The 23266-nt window shown below is 42.4% G+C and overlaps 1 protein-coding gene across 2 annotated transcripts in view; it reads right to left on the reverse strand.

The window, feature by feature from the left end:
- The window catches only part of zdhhc8b (zinc finger DHHC-type palmitoyltransferase 8b), a 283381-nt gene that overhangs the window by 86806 nt on the left and 173309 nt on the right, over positions 1-23266 (reverse strand). For both annotated transcript variants that reach the window (XR_010021238.1, XM_063074112.1), the window contains exon 2: positions 1211-1332. Coding sequence is in view for 1 of the 2 variants with exons in the window: in XM_063074112.1 (XP_062930182.1) it covers positions 1211-1332 (122 nt within the window). In the remaining variant the exon portion in view is untranslated. The remainder of the gene's footprint in view (positions 1-1210; positions 1333-23266) is intronic.

The following is a 23266-nucleotide window of genomic DNA, read 5'->3' on the forward strand; positions in this document are numbered from 1 at the left end:
ATTTAATATTAAATACACAGTGCATATTTTCCTCGCATGAATGTAGTGATAAGTCAATTATAACAGTGGTCCCAAACCTCCAGGCCGCGAAGAATGCAGCGGTACAGTGGTAGCCAGAACGCACCCAGCACATCTTTAAGAAAAAAGCCAAAATAAACAAGCTAATTGATTAGGTGCTGCCCGGCACGTAAACGTTGGCCCAGATCAGAGACGACGCAATCAGCAATTGCCTCTGATCTGGGCCGTCATCTACGTGCCGGGCGGCACCTAATTAATTAGTTTTTTTATTTCGGCTTTTTTCTTAAAGATGTGCTGGGTGCGTTCCGGCCACCGCTGCATTCTTCGCGGCCTGGAGGCTGGGAACGACTGAATTATAAGTCACTTATAAGTCAATGGCATCATAACATTTTAAGTAATGTTTGGATGTTAAACACACAGTGCATATTTTCGTCGTATGAACATATAAAATCATTGCAACACACCAATATCGCTGAATCAGTGGGAGCCCTGAGCTTGTTTTCCTGCAACAACACGGTGCCATCGAGGGGTGGTGGGAGACAGCGATACTCGAAGGGGGTTCCTTATGTCCAGTCTATTCTGCAATTTAGTTTTTGTTGCATTCATTGCAGAGATATGTTGGAAATGGAAGCAATATTTTCAGTGCTTTCGTGGCTATCTCAGGATATTCAGCCTTGACTTTGATCCAGAATGCTGGCAGAGATGTTATGTCAAACATACTTTTCAGCCCACCGTCATTTGCAAGCTCGAGGAGTTGATCTTCTTCCCATGCTGACATGGATGATTCACCGGGGATATTCACAATTGGGTCACGGACCCATTCCTTTGCACATCTTGGGTCACTGATGACCTCGCGTGCATTAAAATTCAACAGTGCGTGACAGGGAATGAGGAAAGGTGCAGCTGACTCACATCGCCAAATCATATTGTTTCCTCGTGGCCCGGTGGTTGGGAACCACTCTTAGCATGAAGAGAGACCAGTCAGGATGCTTGCTCTCCCTCTCCCTCTCCAAAAAATCTATTTCTGGGATATTGTATATAATTTCTGGGCGTCAGGGACCAACTATCGATATGCGGGAGACTCCCGGAACTTCTGGGAGAGGTGGGATATCTGTGTTTCTATGCTGTACTTTTCTATGACTATATGACTCTAATTTTGAAAACTGTGGTCACGTCATCTTGGCACACTAACCTCGTGGAAAGATTCCCGGGTCCATAAATGTCGCCATGCTGAAGTTTGCCAAAACAAATAGAAACACGAGGCCATTGTAGACTGGAATTGCCGGAGAGATCTCTTTCGTTAACCAAGGGCACCTATTGGAAAGTAAGAAACATGCAGATTAGGGAAGGAGTCAACCAAGGTTCTTTGCTCTAGATTTCAATAAAGTCATTGCTACTCGAGTGATTAACCGGCCTTCTGCACTTACTGCATTGTATCAAGTGCGTGCCAGAGCGCTACAAATACTACTGCTGATGAATATAATTATGACGCTTGTCCTGAAACACAAGAAACAGCAGAGGGACAAAAACAACAGTGTCTGACTGCACTAAACAGTAACACTGGACAACAAATTTTTTCATAAGTGTTGCTTCCTCATAAGTTTTTTTTTGTTTAAGATAGACAGTTTGAAGCTAAACACAAACGTAACTTCAAACTACTTGTATCACATAGGAAACTGGGGAAATAAGAAATTAACTTCGATTGAATATAATGTGTTTGATTGCAGAATGATGCAGAACTACGAAGCTAAAAATGTTTCGTTGATGATTTTCGTTCCTACTCAGTATCCGAAGCTTCTTGCTTATGTGTCCCGTTGCTGCCTGTAAGGAGTTTGTACATTCTCCCCATGACCACATGGGTTTCCTCTGGGTGCTACGCTTTCCTCCCATGGTCCAAAGAGGGACCGGTTGATAGGTTGATTGGTCATCGTAAATTGTCTCAGGATTACGCTAGGATTAAATTGGGAGATTGCATGGTGGTGTGGTTTGAAGGGCCTATTCTGTGCTGTACTTCAATAAATAAAAATAAATGATCAGCCTGCATTGATGGATTCCAGTTGCCTTGATTCCGTTTCTCCATGACTGCAATGTCCTGGTAAAACCTTTCACCATGCTCGTCACTGACAGTGCCAACATTTGCAGGAAAGAAGTCTAAATGGGAATGCAGAAAATGAATCTTTAGTGACATGTTGCACTTCATGGTTTTGTATGCTTGAAGCATGTTGTCAACCAGCTGCACGTAGTTTGGTGCTCTGTCGTTGACAAGAGAACTTTCAACAACACCCTTGAATGCCTTCCACGTGATTTCTCCAGTCCCACTAGAAGTTCTTCAAATTGTCTGTCATTGATAACCTGTTTGATTTGTGGATCAACAAAAATTCCTTCATTAAAGTTCGTATCAGTGATGCTGATTTAAATTATGAACTGAAATGACAAATACAGGCCATTTAAAAAAATGGTCTGTGTTAGAGATATTTCATGGCGATTTTCATGATCAGCAGCCCTAAACCCATAAGATACACACATAAGTATTCAGGAAGCAAAATCTTTACCATCCAGTGTAATAAAAGAATGCTGAAAGAAAGTGCCACATAACATTCAATATTAACAATTGGGACAAATTGGTGTGTTTGGCTTGGCTCTCCATTTGCCCATAAACCTATAAATCAATTTATTCCATCATGGAATGATGCCCTTTATCTACGAGAGATTTACAAATATTTTGCAAATCCCCATATACCTCTGGTAAGATATCGACAGTATTTTCTTGTACTCAAATGATCTTGAAGCAAGAGCTGATATACCATTCAAAGGTTCAGCTTAATATCGAAGGATGTATACCGTGTACAACCTGAAATTTTTACTCTTCGCAGACATCCACAGAAGAATACCCCAAAGAATCTCAGAAAACATTAGAACCCCAAAGTAGCAGCAAAATCAACCCTCCGCTCCCCCCTTTGTTCCAGCAGAAATATCAGCCCCTCCCCCACCAAGCCCCAGAGACCATGATCTATAGATCATCAAAAACTACTGTCCATCCGAACACCTCAACAGGCTGTCTGTGTGTGTGTGAGAGAGAGAGAGAGAGTGAGAGTGTGTGTGAGTGTGAGTGAAAGAGTGAGAGAGAATGAATGAATGAGAATTCTCTCCTGCCTCTGCGAAGGGGGAGGCCAACAGCTAGCTGTTTTGATGATACAATCTCTAGCATCACGTATTCCTAAGTCTTAATGCCTTCCTTTCTGTAACTCCATATTAAGATGATCCCAGGAATGAAAGGGTTAATGTATGAGGAGCATTTGATGGCTCTGGGCCTGTACTCAGTGGAGCTTAGAAGAATGAGGGGGACGTCACTGAAATCTATTGAATACTGAAAGCTCTAGATCGATCTGTGGACATGGAGGGGAAGTTTCCAATAGAGGGAGAGTCAAGGACCAGAGGGCATGGCCTCAGAATAAAAGGACCTTCCTTTGGAATAGAGACTGGGAGGAATTTCTTTAGCCAGAGGGTGGTGAATCTGTGGAATTCATTGCCACAAATGGCTGTGGAGGCCAAGTCATTGGGTATATTTAAAGCAGAGGTTGATAGGTTCTTGATCAATAAGGGTGTCAAGGGTGATAATAAATCAGCCATGATTGAATGGCTGAGCAGACTTCATGGACTGAATGGCGTAAATCTGCTCCCTTGTCTTATGGTCTTAAGCATCAGTAACTTGTGTACAAGGATACCCAGATCCCTCTGAACATCACTACCCTTCGAACTCTCACCATTTAAACAAAAGTACTTAGCTTTAGTTTTACCTCTCATTTTTCACATTACAGTGTATTTTGGTTAATTGGGACACATCGGGACCAGTACATTTTGGCCCAATTAAGCAGCTGTCTCAATTAGCCGAAGTTTTGTGGAAATAGTTAAAAAGATTTTAAAAAGACAAACTACAATTCAACTGAGTAACAAATTGTGTATTAAATGAAATATAGAACAAACTAGAACATTATCAATACCACTACAGTACTATAAAACTATTAGTTCCTAATAGTTATCAATGGTATGTTGTTATGTTCTTTTGATTGACTATAAATGAACAAAATCAATGCAGATACCTATTGCATTTAATGAACTACCTCCATTCAGTGTTTCAATGATTGCATCCTCCAAACCTTCATTTTCTCATAACATTCAAAATGATTGTCGATACCTTCACATTCTTCATAGTTCCTAACTTGTTTAAGGAGTGAAATTATTTAATTTCCACCCCCAGCCATTTCTAGCATCTCCAAGCCTGAATACTTGATGCCGCAGTGAGCAAAACAATTCTGAAATTGTCTTACTGCTTACTTCTCACCAGCTATCAGTGACCAAACTCGCTGCTCTTTTGAATGCAAACATGCGCAACAGACTCTATTTACAAACTGTTCGCTCTAAGCGCGGTGTAGTATCTAACGGCCACACAAGTGTACGCAACTGACACTAGTTAAAAGCTGTTCAGCATCAGTCTCCTGTCCCAATTAAGCGACACATCCAAAATAAGCAGCTGCTTCAATTAACCAATGGCCCAATTAATTGGAATCCACCAGTCCTCATCTGGGGTTCAGAAGTGGAGAGAGTGAGCAATTTCAAGTTTCTGGTGTCAGTATCTCTGAGGAGCTATCCTGGGCCTAACATATCAATGAAGCTACAAAGAAGGCAAAACAGCAGCTACATTTCATTAGCAGTTGGGAAGATTTGGTCTGTCTCCAAAAACACTCAAAAATGTCTATAGTACTGTGGAAAGCATTCTAACTGGCTGCATCACTGCTTGACTATATACTGCACAGGATCGAGGCATGCTGCAGAGCGTTATAAAATTAGTCACCTCCAACATGAGTACTAGCCTCCGTAGTATCTGGGGCATCTTCAAGGATTCTCAAAAAGGCAGCATCAATCATTAGAATCAGAATCAGAATCAGGTTTATTATTGCCAGCATGTGACGTGAAATTTGCTAACTTAGCAGCAGCAGTTCAATGCAATACATAATCTAGCACAGAGAGAAAAAAAAATAAATAAAATTTTAAAAATAATAAATAAACAAGTAAATCAATTACAGTATATTGAATAGATTTTAAAAAACATGCAAAAACAGAAATACTGCATATTAAAAAAAAGTGAGGTAGTGTCCAAAGATTCAATGTCCATTTAGGAATCGGATGACAGAGGGGAAGAAGCTGTTCCTGAATCGCTGAGTGTGTGTCTTCAGGCTTCTGTACCTCCTACTCGATGGTAACAGTGAGAAAAGGGAATGCCCTGGGTGCTGGAGGTTCTTAATAATGGACGCTGCATTTCTGAGACAACACTCCCTGAAGATGTCCTGGGTACTTTGTAGGCTAGTACCCAAGATGGAGCTGACTAGATTTACAAACTTCTGCAGTTTCTTTTGGTCTTGTGCAGTAGCCCCTCCATACCAGACAGTGATGCAGCCTGTCAGAATGCTCTCCACGGTACATCTATAGAAGTTTTTGAGTGTACTTGTTGACATGCCAAATCTCTTCAAACTCCCAATAAAGTGTAGCCGCTGTCTTGCCTTCTTTATAACTACATTGATATGTTGGGACCAGGTTAGATCCTCAGAGATCTTGACACCCAGGAACTTGAAACTGCTCATTCTCTCCGTTTCTGATCCCTCTATGAGGATTGGTATGTGTTCCTTCATCTTATTCTTCCTGAAGTCCACAACCAACTCTTTCATCTTACTGACGTTGAGTGCCAGGTTGTTGCTGTGGCACCACTCCACTAGTTGGCATACCTCACTCCTGTATGCTGTCTCATCACCATCTAAGAGTCTACCAACAATGGTGGTATCGTCAGCAAATTTATAGATGGTATTTGAGCTATGCCTAGCCACACAGTAACGTCTAAAGAGAGTAGTGCAGTGGGCTAAGCACACACCCCTGCGATGAGCCAGTGTTGATAGTCAGCGAGGAGGTTAGTTAGGAAGGTTCAATCGTTAGGCATAATATCGAAGTAGTAAAATGGATTCAGCAGTGGCTGGATGGGAGACGCCAGAGAGCAGTGATGGATAACTGTGTGTCAGATTGGAGGACGGTGTGTAGCGGTGTGCCTCAGGGATCTGTACTGGGTCCAATATTGTTTGTCATATATATTAATGATCTGGATGATGGGGTGGTAAATTGGATTAGTAAGTATGCAGATGTACTAAGATAGGTGGCGTTGTGGATAATGAGGTAGGTTTTCTAAGCTTGCAGAGAGATTTAGGCCAATTAGAAGAGTGGGCTGAAAGATGGCAGATGGAGCTTAATGCTGAAAAATGTGAGTTGCTACATTTTGGAAGGACTAATCAAAATAGGACATATATGGTAAATGGTAGGGCATTGAAGAATGCTGTAGAACAGAGAGATCTAGGAATAATGGTGCATAGTTCCCTGAAGGTGGAATCTCACATGAATAGGGTGGTGAAGAAAGCTTTTGGTATGCTGGCCTTTATTAATCAGAGCATTGAGTATAGAAGTTGGGTTTTAATGTTGAAATTGTATAAGGCATTGGTAAGGCCAAATTTGGAGTATTGCGTACAGTTCTGGTCACCGAATTATACGAAAGATGTCAATAAAATTGAGAGAGTACAGAGGAGATTTACTAAAATGTTGCCTGGGTTTCATCTCCTAAGTTACAGAGAGAGGTTGAACAAGTTAGGTCTTTATTCTTTGGAGCGTAGAAGGTTGAGGGGGGACTTGATAGAGGTATTTAAAATTATGAGGGGGATTGATAGAGTTGACATGGATAGACTTTTTCCATTGAGAATGGGGGAGATACAAACAAGAGGACGAGTTGAGAGTTAAAGGGCAAAAGTTTAGGGGTAACATGAGGGGGAACTTCCTTACTCAGAGAGTGGTAGCTGTGTGGAACGAGCTTCCAGCAGAAGTGGTTGAGGCAGGTTCGATGTTGTCGTTTAAAGTTAAATTGGATAGATATATGGACAGGAAAGGAATGGACACTGAGTGCAGGTCAGTGGGACTAGGTGAGAGTAAGAGTTTGGCACGGACTATAAGGGCTGAGATGGCCTGTTTCCGTGCTGTAATTGTTATATGGTTATATGATATGTTATCACCAATCTGCACAGACTGTGGTCTTCTGGTTAGGAAGTCGAGGATCCAATTGCAGATGGAGGTACAGAGGCCCAGGTTCTGCAACTTCTCAATCAGGATTGTGGGAATGATGGTATTAAATGCTGAGCTGTAGTCAAGGAACAGCATCCTGATGTGGGTGTTTGTGTTGTCCAGTTGGTCTAAAGCCGTGTGGAGAGCCATTGACCTATTGTGGCGATAGGCAAATTGCATGGGTCCAGGTCCTTGCTGAGGCAGGAGTTCAGTCTAGTCATGACCAACCTCTCAAAGCATTTCATCACTGTAGATGTGAGTGCTACTAGGTGATAATCATTAAGGCAGCTCACATTGTTCTCCTTAGGTACTGGTATAATTGTTGCCTTTTAGAAGCAAGTGGGAATTTCTACCCATAGCAGTGAGAGGTTGAAAATGTCCTTGAATACTCCTGCTAGTTGGTTGGCACAGATTTTCAGAGCCTTACCAGGTACTCCATCAGGACCTTCTGCCTTGCGAGGGTTCACTCTCTTTAAAGGCAGTCTAACATCGGCCTCTGAGACGGAGATCACAGGGTGATCAGGTGCAGCAGGGATCTTCACAGTTGCAGTTGTGTTCTTCCTTTTAAAGCGTGCATAGAAGGCATTGAATTCATCTGGTAGAGTAGCATCGCTGCCATACATGCTATTGGGTTTCGCTTTGTAGGAAGTAATGTCTTGCAGACCTTGCCAGGGTTGCCGTGCATCCGATGTCACCTCCAACCTCGTTCAAAATTGTCTCTTCGCCCTTGAAATAGCCCTCCACAAATCATACCTGGTTTTCTGCTACAGACCTGGGTCGCCAGACTTGAAAGCCAAGATCTAGCTTTCAGCAGACGACGTACCTCCTGATTCATCCATGGCTTTTGGTTTGGGAATGTACAGTAAGTCTTTGTGAGCACACACTCATCCACACAGTTTTAATGAAGTTGGTAACAACTGCAGCATACCCATCCAGGTTCAAAGATGAATCCCTAAATACAGTCCAGTCCACCGATACAAAGCAGTCCTGTAAGCACTTCTGTGCTTTTCTTGTCCAAACCTTCTTGGTCCTCACTACTGGTGCTGCAGTCTTCAGTCTGCCTATACTCAGGGAGTAGAAATACAGCTAGGTAATCAGACTTCCCGAAGTGAGGGCGTGGAATAGCAGAGTAGGCATTCTTGATGGTGGTGTAGCAATGGTCCAGTGAGTTATTTCCTCTGGTGTTGCAAGTGATCAGTTGATGGTAGTTGCTTAGTGATTTTTTCAGACTGGCCTGGTTAAAATCTCCCAAAATGATGGTGAAGGCGTTAGGGTACGTTGTTTCATCCATGTAGATCCCATTGCTCAGATCATCAGGACCCCTATCACCTAAGTCTTGCCTTGTTCTCATTGCTACCATCAGGAAGAAGGTACAGAAAAATGAAGACACACACTCAACGATTCAGTAACAGCTTCTTCCCCTCTGCCATCTGATTTCTGAATGGACATGGAACCCATGAACACTGCCTCGCTACTTTTTTATTTTTATTTTTGCACTAATTAACTATTTAATATATACGCCTATACTGTACATACTGTAATTCAATTTTTTCCCTATTATAATGTATTGCATTGCAGTGCTGCCGCGAAGTTAACAAATTTCACAACACATATTAATCCTGATTCTGCATTTGATCAGCTGTATCCTCATCCATTTACTTACTCTGCCTATATACCCTGCCTGAAGCCTTTTTACTTCCTTCTCACGAATCCATACCATGATGATTGAAAACACAAACATGAGGAATTCTGCAGATGCTGGAAATTCAAGCAACACACATCAAAGTTGCTGGTGAACGCAGCAGGCCAGGCAGCATCTCTAGGAAGAGGTACAATCGACGTTTTGGGCTGAGTCCTGACGAAGGGTCTCGGCCTGAAACGTCGACTGTACCTCTTCCTAGAGATGCGGCCTGGCCTGCTGCGTTCACCAGCAACTTTGATGTGTGTTCCATGATGATTGAAGTGTTTTCAAGAACTTATTAAGATTGAGTATTCTACCTTTAATTAATGTCATCTACATAACATGAAGATCCGAAGCATATAACACATTTGGGGATTGTTCCAGGAAAATGTGAGACCATAATTTCTGTTGCTCATCCATTGTCCGCCATGCTTTGATCGTCATAGCCCTTTCAATTCCCTCATGAAACATCTTTCTTTTCATAAAAGGCCTTTTTTAAAACCTTCATCTTTGACTATGCTTTATGGTGGCTCATCCCTACACCTCAGATGCAGAATTTTTTTAATGCACCTTTGGCCAGATAATAAGAATAAAGAAAATTGTAATGCAAAAAATCTGAAATTAAAATAGAAAATTTTGGAAACACTTAGCAGTTCTGGAACTCTTAAGATTTTGGGACTGAAATGTTAATTATTTTTCTTTCCCAGGTAGTTGTCTTTTTTGCAGAGTGTTTCCAACCATTTAAGGCAGCACTTATAGGAGGGAAAGACTGTAGTTTTGGGCCAAGATTTGCCCTGGAACTTTGACTGTTTATTCCTCTCCATAGCTGCTGCCACCTTGCTGAGTTCCTCCAGCATTTTGTGTATGTTGCACAAGATCTCCAACAGCTACAGAATTCCTTGTGCTTCTAACATTTCTTGCTTTTATTTTATCCAAGGATCCCACAGATCATTTGCCTCTTTCCCATCATGGAGGAGGCTAGGTAGTATCCACTCCAAGACAACTAGACTCGAAAACAGTTATCTTCCAGTAAGGCTGATCAACACCTCTACCCAAGAACCCACCCCTCCACACCCCCAACCACCACTACTTTATCATTTCCTGTCAGTCATCTTATGTACAGACACTCCTGTGCTCAGCGTCACTTTGTGGACATACAATCAAATTATATAATCAGAATCAGGTTTAGTATTACCGGCATATGTCATGAAATTTGTTGACTTTGCAACAGCAGTACAATGCAATACATGATAACAAACAGATAAAAACTGTGAATTACAGTAAGTGTGTGTGTATAATTAGTTAAATTAAATAAGTAGTGCGAAAATGGAAATAAAAAAGTAGTGAGGTATTGTTCATGGGTTCAATGACCATTCAGAAATCGGATGGCAGAGGGGAAGATGATGTTCCTTAATTATTAAGCACATCTACATGAAACAAAGCTGCAGGCAAGCAGCATCCATCATCAAAGATACTCACCACCCAGACCATGCTCTTTTCCTGCTGCTGTCATCGGGACTTGTACCACTTGTTCATGGGTTCCATGTCCATTCAAGAACAGTTACCCCTCAACCATCAGACTCTTGAACAAAAGGGGATTTAAGGACTGGGTAATATTGTTATTCGCTCTCATTATTTATTGCTATTTATTTATGTCTGCATTTGCACAGTTTGTTTACAGTTTATAGTTCCTGATGTCTACAGTTACTGTTCTATCGATTTGCTGAGTATGCCTGCAAAAAAAGAATCTCAGGGTTGTATGTGGTGACATGTATGTACTCTGATAATAAATTTTATTCGTAAATTTGAACTTTCGAGCGTGTGTCTTCAGGCTTCTGTACCTCCTTCCTGATGGTAGCAATGAGAACAAGGCATTTTCTGGGTGATAGGGTCCTTAATGATGGATGCCTTTTTGAGCCATTGCTCCTTGTAAATGTCTTGGAGACAGTGGAGGCTAGTGCCCGTGATGGAGCTGAATAAGCTTAAAACTCTCTGCAGCTTACTTTGATCCTGTGCAGTAGCACCCCCTTCAATCCATACCAGATGGTGATGCAGCCAGTTAGTGTGCTTTCTATGTTACATCTGTAGAAATCTGAGTATGTTTTAGGTGACATGCCAAATCTCCTCAAACTCTTAATGAAACACAGTCACAGTCGTGCCTTCTTTGTAGCTACATCGATATGTTGGATCCAGGATAGATCTTCAGAGATATTGAAACCCTGGAAGTAGAAATTGTTCACTCTCTCCATTTCTGATCCCTCAATGAGGACTGGTGTGTGCTCCCTTGTCTTACTCTTCCTGAAGTCCACAATCAGATCTTTAGTCTTACTGGTGTTCACTGCAAAGCCATTGCTGCGACACCACTCAAATAGTTGATATATTTCGCTCCTGTACACTCTCTCATCATCATCTGAACTCCTGCCACCAGTATTTGTATCGTCAGCAAATTTATAGATGGCACTAGAGCTGTGCCTAGCTTCACAGTCATGAGTGTAGAGAGAGTGGGCTAAGCACACATCCCTGTGTTGTGCCAGTGTTGCTATCTTACATATTCATAATTATTGTGTTATTTAAAATTATTATTGTGTTCTTTATCCTGTTTTTGATGTGGCACTGGATCCGGAGTAACAATAATTTAATTCTCCTTTACACTTGTGTACTGGAAATAACATTAAACAATCTTGAATTTTGAATCTTCAGTGAAGTGCCTCGGGGCCTCTACTACATTAACATTAGCAATTAAATGCAAGCTGTTAACATAGTGAGCTCATTGCAGGATTTGTTTTTGCTTAGCCTGAGAAAAATCCTTTGTATCACAGAAACAATATAATTACATGGTAAAATTGGAAGGCTACTAGAATTTCCAAAGCTGCATCTTTGTACAATCAATGCAAACTTCTACTTTGCTTACAGCTTTGCAAATAATCCAAACGACATAAGATAAAAACAGATTATTTTAATAAACTGAACACAAGAGATTTGACAGATGCTGAAAATCTTGATCAACACACACATAAAGTACTGAAGGAACTCAGCAATTTCCGCCGCTGCCTGTATGGAGTTTGTACGTTCCTCCTCGTGACCATGTGGATTTTCTCCGGGGACTCTGGTTTTTTCCCACAGTCCAAAGATGTACCAGCTGGTAGAGTAATTGTTCATTCTAAATTGTCCTGTGATTAGGCTCAGGTAAAATTGGGGGTTGCAGGGCAGTATGGTTCAAAAGGCTGGAAGAGACTATTTTGTGTGGTATCTCAATGGATGGACATCTATGTAGAGAAATAAACAGTTGACGTTTCAGGCCGAAACCTGCAGTCCTGATGAAGGATCTTCGCCTAAGACATTGACAATTTCAAAATTAGAGTCAAAGTAAACCTATTTAACAAGGTACATATATGTCACCATATACTACCTTGATATTCATTTTCTTGTGGGCATTTACAGAATAATGAAATACAATGGAATTTATGAAAATCTGCAGTTAAACGAAGACTGACAAACAAACAACATGCAAAAAAAAGATGAATTGTGCAAATTAAAAGTAAACAAATAATACTGAGAATATGAGTAGTAGTCCTTGAAAGTGAGTCCATACGTTGTGGAATCAGTTCAGTGTTGAGGTGAGTGAAGTTATCCATGCTGGTTCAGGAACCTAATAGCTGCAGGGTAGTAACTGTTCCTGAAGCTGGTGATGTGGGACATAACCCTCCTGTACTCCCCGTCCAATGTTAGCAGCATGTTTGTACAGTTGTTCACCGGGGCTGGAGGTTAGGTCGCAAACATCTTGTCACCAGTCAAGGTGACATCATCAGCATGCAGTTGAGTGTTGCTTCTGCTGAGTGCTTGTGTTTATATTGGTTCGACTTATTCTGATTGGTTGGCTGCTAGTCTCTGCTGGGTCCCAGCTAACCAGATAACTGATTGATTGCTGCTGGCCAGTACACCTGGTTACAGACACTGTGAGTGTCGGTCACTCGAGTGTCCGTGGCTCACCCCTCGGTCCTGATCCTGCAGGCGCACTGACGATGTCACCCTGACTGCTAATGAAACGTTTGCGACCTAAACTCCAGGCTCGGTGAACAACCCTACAAACAAGCAGCCACCAACCTTCATTTTCATTTCAAGGTAGCATGTTCATTCCCCTCCATAGATGATCAAATGTGCAAAGGTTCATTTATTATCAAAATATGCATGCAGCATACAATACTGAGATTCTTCTTCTCCAGATAGCCACGAAACAAAGAAAAACTAGGGAAGTCATTTAGAGAGAGACAGCAAACCCACACTTTCCCACACAAAAAAGAACAGGAATACAATCATGAACTCCCAAACCCCCTCCCCACACAAAAACTAACAAAAATGCAAAAACATCAAACCCCCCCCATACACAAAATGCCACAAGAACTTCAACTCCCAAATCGCCCTCCCCATGCAGAATAAAAAAGAATGGATGAAAACACCGAATATAAAAACTCTCAAGACTGAAAGAAGTCCATAATCCATAGACCAAATGCATAAACATAAAAAACGTTGGTTACACTCTTCAACATCTTAAAAGACAGAGAACCCAGAGGCCTACTCTCTGGGCACACCAGCAGACCACACAGGCTCTCCTCTCTGACAGCAGAGCGGTTCCACCAGTGAACAGAAGGAGGCTGCCAGCGCCCACCCTCCTTATTCACCCTCTCCCTTGTCGCTTTAATCAGAGAGCAATCGAAGCTTTAATCAGAAAAATGGAATCAAACATCAGCCTCTTTGCCTTGAGGCTCGTGCTCACTGCCTCCCGGAATCCTCATGAAGACACCAAAGGGGAAAGGAGAAGGGAGGGAGTGGGAAGCACCAGGGAGACATTCTGTAATGAACAACAAACCAATTGTTTGGAATCAAATGACTTTGTCTGGTGTCTCACGGCTGGGTGTGTCTGCACCTGCACCATCACCACCCCCCCCCCCCCCAATACCCCTGGCACTCCTTATCTGCCACCTGTCCCATACCCTTCCCACAGCACTCCACTCTTGCCATTCCGAACATCCTTTGCTCCGCAAAATTCACAAACTCGTTTCTCCACTCCACGTTGACAAATACAGTACTGTGCAAAAGTCTTAGGCACAAAAATACCAGAAGTAGGCTCAAACCAACTGTTGTCTGTCACTGTTGCTTTAGTAGTTACAGTCAGTTGTACTGAAATTGCAGTCACTTGGTGCCTAATACTTTTGTACTGTACTGTACATACTTCAGATTCCAAGTGACTGCAATTTCAGAGTTTCAAATTATCACTGTACTGTGCAAAAGTATGTGTGTTCCATCCTATTCCAGTCTTGCAGCACCATCAGAGATTTACATGTGGTGGGTAACAGTTGTGAGAGACTGCCCAGACCCTGTAACTATAAAGAGGGCACTAGGTCACTAGTGAAGCCTCTATCATATTGGCATGGAATTGTTTGTTCAGTGTGGAGTAAAATGGATACTCCCATTAAATGTACACCCTATTGCTCTATAAATGTGCTAATTATAAGTTGAACATCTTGTTTATTAGAAGCAACATGCACATGCTGGAGGAAGTCAGTAAGTTCCACATCATCTGTGGAGGGGAATAAACAAGCTACTTTGAAATGAAAGAGGAGATTGGTAGCTTGGGTTGGCTGCTTGTTTGTTGGGTTGCTCGCTGAGTCTGGAAGTTAGTTCGCAAATGTTTTGTCACCAGCTGAGGTGATATCTTCAGTACATCCGCGGGATCGGGGCCAAGGGGTCATTACAACGACCGATAACCAGGGATATGGGCCAGCAGAGCCTCGCTATCAGCACAATAGCCAACCATTCAGAACAAGGGGTTGGACCAATATAAACATGAGCACTCAGCAGAAACAACACTCAATTGCAACTGATGATGTCACCTCAACTGGTGATGAAATATTTGTGACCTAACCTTCAGGCTCAGCGAAAATCCCTACAAACAAACATGCTACTACCATTGGGCAGGGAGTACAGAAGGCCTTGGTCCCACATCACCAGCTTCAGGAACAGTTACTACCCTGCAGCTATCAGGTTCCTGAACCAGTGTGGATAACTTCACTCACCTCAATACTGAACTGATTCCACAATCAGTGGAATTACTTTCAATTAATTTTTTGCACGTTGGTTGTTCGTCAGTTTTTCATAAATTCTATTGTATTATTTTAGTTCCAGTTTAATTTGTTTCACTCCACAGTACTCCTCTCATTATTTCACGATCATACACATCAGCTACATCTAACCTTTTTATCTTTCCAAACTATTTGGATGCTTAGCTCAAATTCTTGAGCGAATGCTACTCAAAGTTTAATGCTTTGATTCATAGAGAGATATCTCAGTTCCTGTCAGGCAAAAATTATTCTCCCGTTACAAAACTTTCCATTAAACGTCCAAAAATAGAAGTTATGAATAAAACAATATAATGAGCATGAAATGCATCGTCAGCATTGAATTCAAGAGCCATGCAGTAATTTATTTATTTAATGAAGGGTCTCGATGTCCATACGGTCACAGGAAGAACGCACAAACTCTCTAAAGTTAGAGCCAGGAACGTTATAGCTCTATAAAACTCTGGTCAGACCAGACCTGGAATATTATGTTCAGTTTTGGTCATCTCATTACAGGAATGATGTGTAAGCTTTAGAGAGGGTACAGAGGAGATTCACTAGGATGCTGCCTGGACTAAAGGACATATATTGATGGAGATAGGTTGAGTGCGCTAGAGCTTTTCTCTTTGGAGCAGAGGATGAGAGGTGACTTGATAAAGGTATTCAAGATGATAAAAGGCATAGGTTGAGTGGACAGACAGAGACCTTTTTGCAGGTCGGAAATGACTAACACGGGGGCATAATTTTGAGGTGATTGGAGGGAAGTATACTGTGGGGGGGGGAGGGGCTAAGTTCTTTACACAGAGAATGGAAGATGCGTGGAATACCCTGCAGGGGTGGTGGTAAAGGCAGATACATTAGGGGCATTTAAGAAACTCTTAGATAGGCACATTGATGATAAAAGAAAATGAAGAAAATGGAGGACGCCGTGGTAGGGATTGATCTTAGAGTAGGTTTGGTCATCCGATGCTATCCCATACTCCATTTAGTGTCAAATTCAGCCTGCCCCTGAAGCACATTCTTTCTATAAAACCACAAACTCTGTGTTACCATGAGTTGCATGTTTTCAGGGAAATGGAAAGTCCCTTGAATCCCTCATTGGTTATATTATGCTGATGATCCGAGGCTGATTTGATAGATGTGTACAAGAGGATAAGAGGCATAGATCACGTGGACAGCCAGAGACCTTTTTCACAGAGCAGAAATGGCTAATTGGGCGGATGGGTATAATTGCAAGATAACTGGAGTAAAATGTAAGGTGGGATGAGAGGTTGGTTTTTGACAGAGAGTAGTGAGTGCATGGAATGTGCTGCTGAGGGTGAGGGTGGGGGTAGAGGCAGATACATTAGGGACATTTAAGACACTCTTGGATAGGCACATGGATGATAGAAAAATGGAGAGCAATGTAGAAAGGTTTATTATCACCAGCATGTGACGGAAAGGTTAGATTTATGTTAGTGTAATATCCTACATTCTTAAATACATGCCATATAATTCCTGAGCTTCAATAGCTCCGGTGTGAAGACCAGGGCTGCTCTAAGGCTATCATTTTGAAGACGTCTGCTAGTTACAAATGTTGTAATCCACAAGTAACAATTCCTTCAATTTGAGAAAGATTTATGATGCTGCATTGAAAAGAACAAATTAAAAAATATAAAAATAGCTCATCATCTTTAACTGTTAAAGCCAGGAAAACTAGCAAAAAAAGGAATATTTTAACCTACATCAAAGTTGCTGGTGAACGCAGCAGGCCAGGCAGCATCTCTAGGAAGACGTACAGTCGACGTTTCAGGCCGAGACCCTTCGTCAGCAACTTTGATATGTGTTGCTTGAATTTCCAGCATCTGCAGAATTCCTCATGTTTGAATATTTTAACCTTTTTAGTTTCTTACTGTAATTGTTGGGGAATAACACTATTCAAAATCGGAGAAACTCGTTCCCATATGAAAAGTCACAGAATTTAGACAAAGCATACAATTAGGAACATATACAAAACACTGGAGGAACACTACAGGTCAGGCAGCTGGAAATGAATTAACAGTCGACATTTCAGAGAGAGACTCTTTCAGGACTGGAAAGGAAGGGCAAAGATGCCAGAATAACAAGGTAGAGGGAGGGGAAGGAGGACAGCTAGATGATAGGTGAAGCTAGGGGTTTGGGAACATCATCATAACTGCCATCTTGTTCACATGGCCTCCAGCTCCATTTTCAGGCCTCCCAGTTTGGAACCACTGAAGATCCCAGGTCCCTGTGTTCGACTGACCGCTTATCAACCTCCCCCTTGTGTCCCTCCTTTTTCTCTTTGTCCCATGGTCCACTTTCCTCTCCTATCAGATTCATTCTTCTCCAGTCCTTGAACTTCCCCATATATCATCTTCTAGCTAGTCTTCCTTCCCTTGCCCCCCACCTTTTTATTCTGGTGTTTTCCCCATTTCTTTCCTGATGAAGGGTCTTGGCCCATTTATCTATTTCCATAGATGATGCCTGACCTTCTAAGTTCCTCCAGCATTTTTGTGTTGCTCTGGATTTCCAGCAACTGCAGAATCTCTTGCATTGATACAATTAGGAAATCAAGCACCATGTTTTCCTTTATTGTAAGGGGGCGGGAAGACAAGGAACATACTGATCTTGCTGAATCTTACAGGGTTCTGGTGAGACCACACCTTGACCAGTTTACAGCTTTCGTCACTTTACTTCATGAAGAAAGTATTTGCCATGTTGACAGTACATACATCGACTGATGATTCTGGACACATCTTCAGTGATGCTCCTGGAATCATCGGGTGTTTAAGGTCTTTCAACATCATACAACCTCCTCCAGGTGAACCAGCCAGGGCTGATCAGACCCCAGCTTGTGTCCAGACGGCTAGCTACTTATGACTCCATGGTTCCCCTCTTCTGAGCCACAGCCATCTTGAGGCCCTCTCTGCCGCATCGGTGGTACTGCGGATGGCTCTCCTCTTCCTCTCTCGCTTGATGCCCAAAATGCTGAAGGCTCTTACTAAAGAACGGGCTACAAATCCCCTACAACCAGCCTCCACTGGGAGACACCTCGCTCTCCATCCAGCCTGCTGACAGTTGCTGACCAGTCCTGCGTACTTGGAGAGCTTCCTTTCAAAGTCCTCTTCCAAGCTATCTTCCCATGGGACTGTCAGCTCCAACAGCACCACTTGCTTAGTTGACTCAGACACTAGGACAATGTCTGGTCGCAGGGTGGTGGCTGCGATATGGTTGGGGAACTTCAGCTGCCCTTCGAGATCCACCAACAGCTGTCAGTCCCTTGCAGAGGTCAGAATGCCTGCAGATGTTCTTATGGCAGGTACTGGCTGCTCCCCAGCTCTGACAAAGGCAATGGTCTGCTTGGAGGGTCGGGACTGCAACAAACTCTTCCAGGATCAAGTCCTGAGTTGAAGAGGCTATCGCCTGAGACAGGTGAAGAGAATTTTCCTTAGACATATGGTGAATCAGTGGAAGTCACTGCCACAGACAGTTATGGGGACAAATAATTGAGTATATTTAAAATGGGGGTTGATAGGTTCTTGATTTAGTCAGGGCATCAAAGTTACATGGAGAAGGCTACAATAGACAATAGGTACAGGAGTACGCCATTCAGCCCTTCGAGCCAGCATCGCCATTCACTGTGATCATGGCTGATCATCCACAATCAGTACCCTGATCCTGCCTTCTCCCCATATCCCTTGACTCCACTATCTTTTAAGAACTCTAAATCATTCTTGAAAGAATCCAGAGAATTAGCCTCCACTGCCTTCTGAAGCAGAACAGTCCAGAGATCCACAACCCTCTGTGTGAAAAAGTTTTTCCTCAACTCCGTTGTAAATGATCTACCCCTTATTCTTAAACTGTGGCCTCTTGTTCTCGACTCCCCCAACATCGGGAACATGATTCCTGCCTTTAGCATGTCCAATCCCTTAATAATCTTATATGTTTCAATCAGATCCCCTCTCATCCTTCTAAATTCCAGTGTATACAAGCCCAGTTGCTCCAATCTTTCAACATATGACATTCCCGCCGTCCCTGGGATTAACCCAGTGTACCTACGTTGCACTCCCTCAATAGCAAGAATGTCCTTCCTCAAATTTGGAGACCAGAACTGCACACAATACTCCAGGTGGGGTCTCACCAGGACCCTGTACAGCTGCAGAAGAACCTCTTTGCTCCTATACTCAACTCCCCTTGTTATGAAGGCCAACATACCATTCGCTTTCTTCACTGCCTGCTGTACCTGTATGCTTACTTTCAGTGAATGATGAACGAGGACACCCAGATCTTGTTGTACTTCCCCTTTTCACTACTTGACAATATTCAGATAGTAATCTGCTTTCCTGCTCTTGCCAAAGTGGATAACCTCACATTTATCCACATTAAACTGCATCTGCCATGCATCTGCCCACTCACCCAACCTGTCCAAGTCACCCTGCATTCTCATAACATCCTCTTCACATTTCACACTGTCACCCAGCTTTGTGTCATCTGCAAATTTGCTAATGTTACTTTTAATCCCTTCATCTAAATCATTAACGTATATTGTAAATAGCTGCGGTCCCAGCACCGAGCCTTGCGGTACCCCACTAGTCACTGCCTGCCATTCTGAAAAGGACTCGTTAATCCCTACTCTTTGTTTCTTGTCTGCCAACCAATTTTCTATCCATGTCAGTACCCTACCCCCAATACCATGTGCTCTAATTTTGCCCACTAATCTCCTACGTGGGACCTTACCAAAGGCTTTCTGAAAGTCTAGGTACACCACATCCACTGGCTTATCCATGTCCATTTTCACAGTTACATCCTCAAAAAATTCCATAAGATTAGTCAAGCATAATTTCCCCTTCGTAAATCCATGCTGACTCGGACCGATCCTGTTTCTGCTATCCAAATGTGCCGCTATTTCATCTTTTATAATTGACTCCAGCATCTTCCCCACCACTGATGTCAGACTAACTGGTCTATAATTGCCTGTTTTCTCCCTCCCTCCTTTCTTAAAAAGTGAGATAACATTAGCTACCCTCCAATCCGCAGGAACTGATCCTGAATCTACAGAACATTGGAAAATGATTACCAATGTGTCCACGATTTCTAGAGCCACCTCCTTAAGTACCCTGGGATGCAGACTATCAGGCCCTGGGGATTTATCAGCCTTCAGTCCCATCAGTTTACCCAACAACATTTTCTGCCTGATGGGCTGAATGGCCTAATTCTGCTCATATGTCCTATGGTCTTATGGAAAGACTGAGAAGAATAAATTTATTCTTTGGTTTAAAGCAGGCATTCCCAACCTGGGGTCTATGGACCCCTTGCTTAATGGCATTGGTCCAAGGCATAAGAAAAGTTGGGAACCCCTGGTTTAAAGGAATGAGAGATGATCTCACTGAGACACACGAATAGTCTGATGAGAATTCAGATTGGCCATGGAGAAATCTTTCCATTGTGTGAGAGTCTAGGAGGAGGGGGCATTGTCTCAGGATAAAGAATTAAGATGTTTGATACAATGGAGAAAACTTTAGAGCTCTTGCAAATTTGTGGGCTTTACTCATGACATAGGAAAGAATTCAGAGCAACAAGTCTATGCCAGTTGTCAGAGCAGACCCTTCAATACTTTATCCCATTTATTCCCTTGTAACATTCTCTCATACATTCCCACCTACATGAGCATCAGGACTCGCACCACTATGTTAGGAACAGTTATTATCCCTCAACCATCAGGCCCTGGAAACCAAAGGGGATAACTTCACTTGCCCCATAGTTCAAATGTTCCCACAACGAATGGACTCGCTTTCAAGGACTCTTCATCTCAAGTTCTCAATATGTAATGTCTATTTATTTATTATTATTATTTTCTTTTTGTATTTGCAGAGTTTGGTGTCTTCTGCACTCTGGTTGAACACCATGTCTGGGCGGTTTTTCATTGATTCTGTTATGGTTATTATTCTATAGATTTATTGAGTGTTCCCACAAGAAAATAAGTTTCAGGGTTGTATATTGTAACTTATATGTAGTTTGATAATAAAATTTACTTTGAACTAAGAACAATTAAATTTTGGTAAAATAGCGTTCTCAACACCACCGCTAAATGGATGTTGTTGACTCATTAACTATTGGTACAGCTGTAGGACTATTTATGAGTCAGGTAGGGATTGGCAGGTAAGTGGTCTTTAATGACCTTAAATAACAACACTTCCTACAATTTCCAGATCAATAATAATGCAAGTGCCTTGTTAAGTGTTCTTAAATTTTCAAGTGGCTCTGCTGGTGTTGTGCATTATAAACGTCGAGATCGATGTACGCTGTGAACGATGATATATTGAAGTAATAATGTATGCCATAATGTATGGTTTGAGATGCAGATTGCTATTTCATTGAAGGACTGCTGCATTATGGGATACACCACTCTTCAAACAAAACCACTGGCAAATATCAGTTCAGGTGGATGTCAAAGATCCCAAGCCAAGGGTTAGCACAACGCTTTACAGTACAGGTGACCCAGGTTCAATTCCTGCTGCTGTCTGCAAGGAGTTTGTACATTCTCCCCCTGACCACGTGGGTTTCCTCCGGGTGTTCCAGTTTCCTCCCACAGTCCAAAGACATACCAGTTGATAGGTTGATTGGTCATTGTAAATTGTCCTGTGATTTGGCTATGGTTAAATTTGGGGATTGCTGGGCAGCATGGCTCAAAGGACCAGAAGGATCTGTTCCATGCTATATCGCGATAAATAAATTTTCTCTAATAATATTCATTGCCAGTTTTGTCACACTACAAACCCACAAATTAGCAGATTTATAGAACAGCATGTTAGCATAGCAACTCCACTACAGACGGCCTGAACCCAGCTGCGAAAGAGGTTAGAGGCTAGAAACCCCACCTCACAAAACCAGAAATGCCAACAGAATCTCCAAAGACCTCATCCCTGGAAGAGGAAGGATACACTTAAAAAATGGGCTACACCTTGTCAGAATAAAAGGTAATGATAACAAGTGTAGGGAACCTTGGTTTTCAAGAGATATTCAGGCCCTCGTTAAGAGAAAAAGAAGGTGCATAGCAAGTATAGGCAGGTAGGAACATATGAAATGCTTAAGAAAGAGATCAGGAAGGCTAAAAGAAAGCATTAACTTATTCTAGCGAACAAGGTGAAGGTGAATCCTAAGGGATCCTACAGATATGTTAAAAGCAAAAAGATTTCAAGGGACAAAAATGGTACTCCAGAAGACCAGAACGATAATCCATGTGTAGAACCAAAACAGATGGGGGGAGATCTTAAATGAATTCTTTCCATCTGTATTTACTCATGAGATGGGTACAGACTCACCCTTCTATTGAGATGTTCCCACAACCACTGATCTCACTTTAAGGACTCCTCGCCTCATTATCTCATGTTCCTGTTATTTATTCCTATTTATTTACATTTGCACAGTTTGTTGCCTTCTGCACTCTGGTTGATCTTTCATTGATCCTGTTATAGTTACCATTCTATAGATTTGCTGAGTGTGCCCGCAGGAAAATGAAGCTCAGGGTTGTATACGGTGACATACATCTACAGTACTTCAATTATAAAATTTACTCTGAACTGTAAACCTTGACAGTTGCCATTTCGGGTCAAGGCTCTTCTTCTAGACATCTTCATCTTTAATAAGCTATCTTCAGATCTATTATGGATGTATCTACTTTGTCTTCTCCAAGGATTGTCAACTTGTCATGGTGGAGAGGCTCGTGAGTTTCAGAGATCCTGAGATAATGCCTTTTGCAATTTAGCAACGGGCTTTTGGCTCCTGGAAGGGTCATTCATGGCGGTAAGATCAAGGGTGAGGTTCCAGACAAAAAGTGATCCCAAGACCTCAACGGTGGAGCTGAGGGAAGACGATGATATATCAGAATGGCCGTGAAGGTGGAGGAAGACTGCAGCTGTGAAGGGTCACCAGTCATCTTGCACTCCAAGCCACTGGACCCTGACCCTGATATGTCAATGATCGCGTGGTGGCTACCTTCCCATGTTAAACAAAGTTATACACAGGTGTTTCCTTTAAGGGAATCCACCTCGACATCCCGGATTAAATCCCGTGGCAATCAGCAAGAAGCGAAGGGGGCAGGATTGTGAGGTCTGGAAGCCCCAAGTCACAGTGTCCAGGGGGATCACCGTATGTGGTCAGAACCATGGAACCATGACTTTTGCCTGCACTACACCAGAATATGTGGATGCCGAATCAGCCTCTACAGCCACCTGAGGACCCACAACAGGCAACCCCTTCGGAGAACATCATACTTGAGTCCAGTGATCACACTATACTATAA

Source organism: Mobula hypostoma, chromosome 21 (assembly GCF_963921235.1).
Source record: "Mobula hypostoma chromosome 21, sMobHyp1.1, whole genome shotgun sequence".
Classification (NCBI taxonomy): Eukaryota; Metazoa; Chordata; class Chondrichthyes; order Myliobatiformes; family Myliobatidae; genus Mobula; species Mobula hypostoma.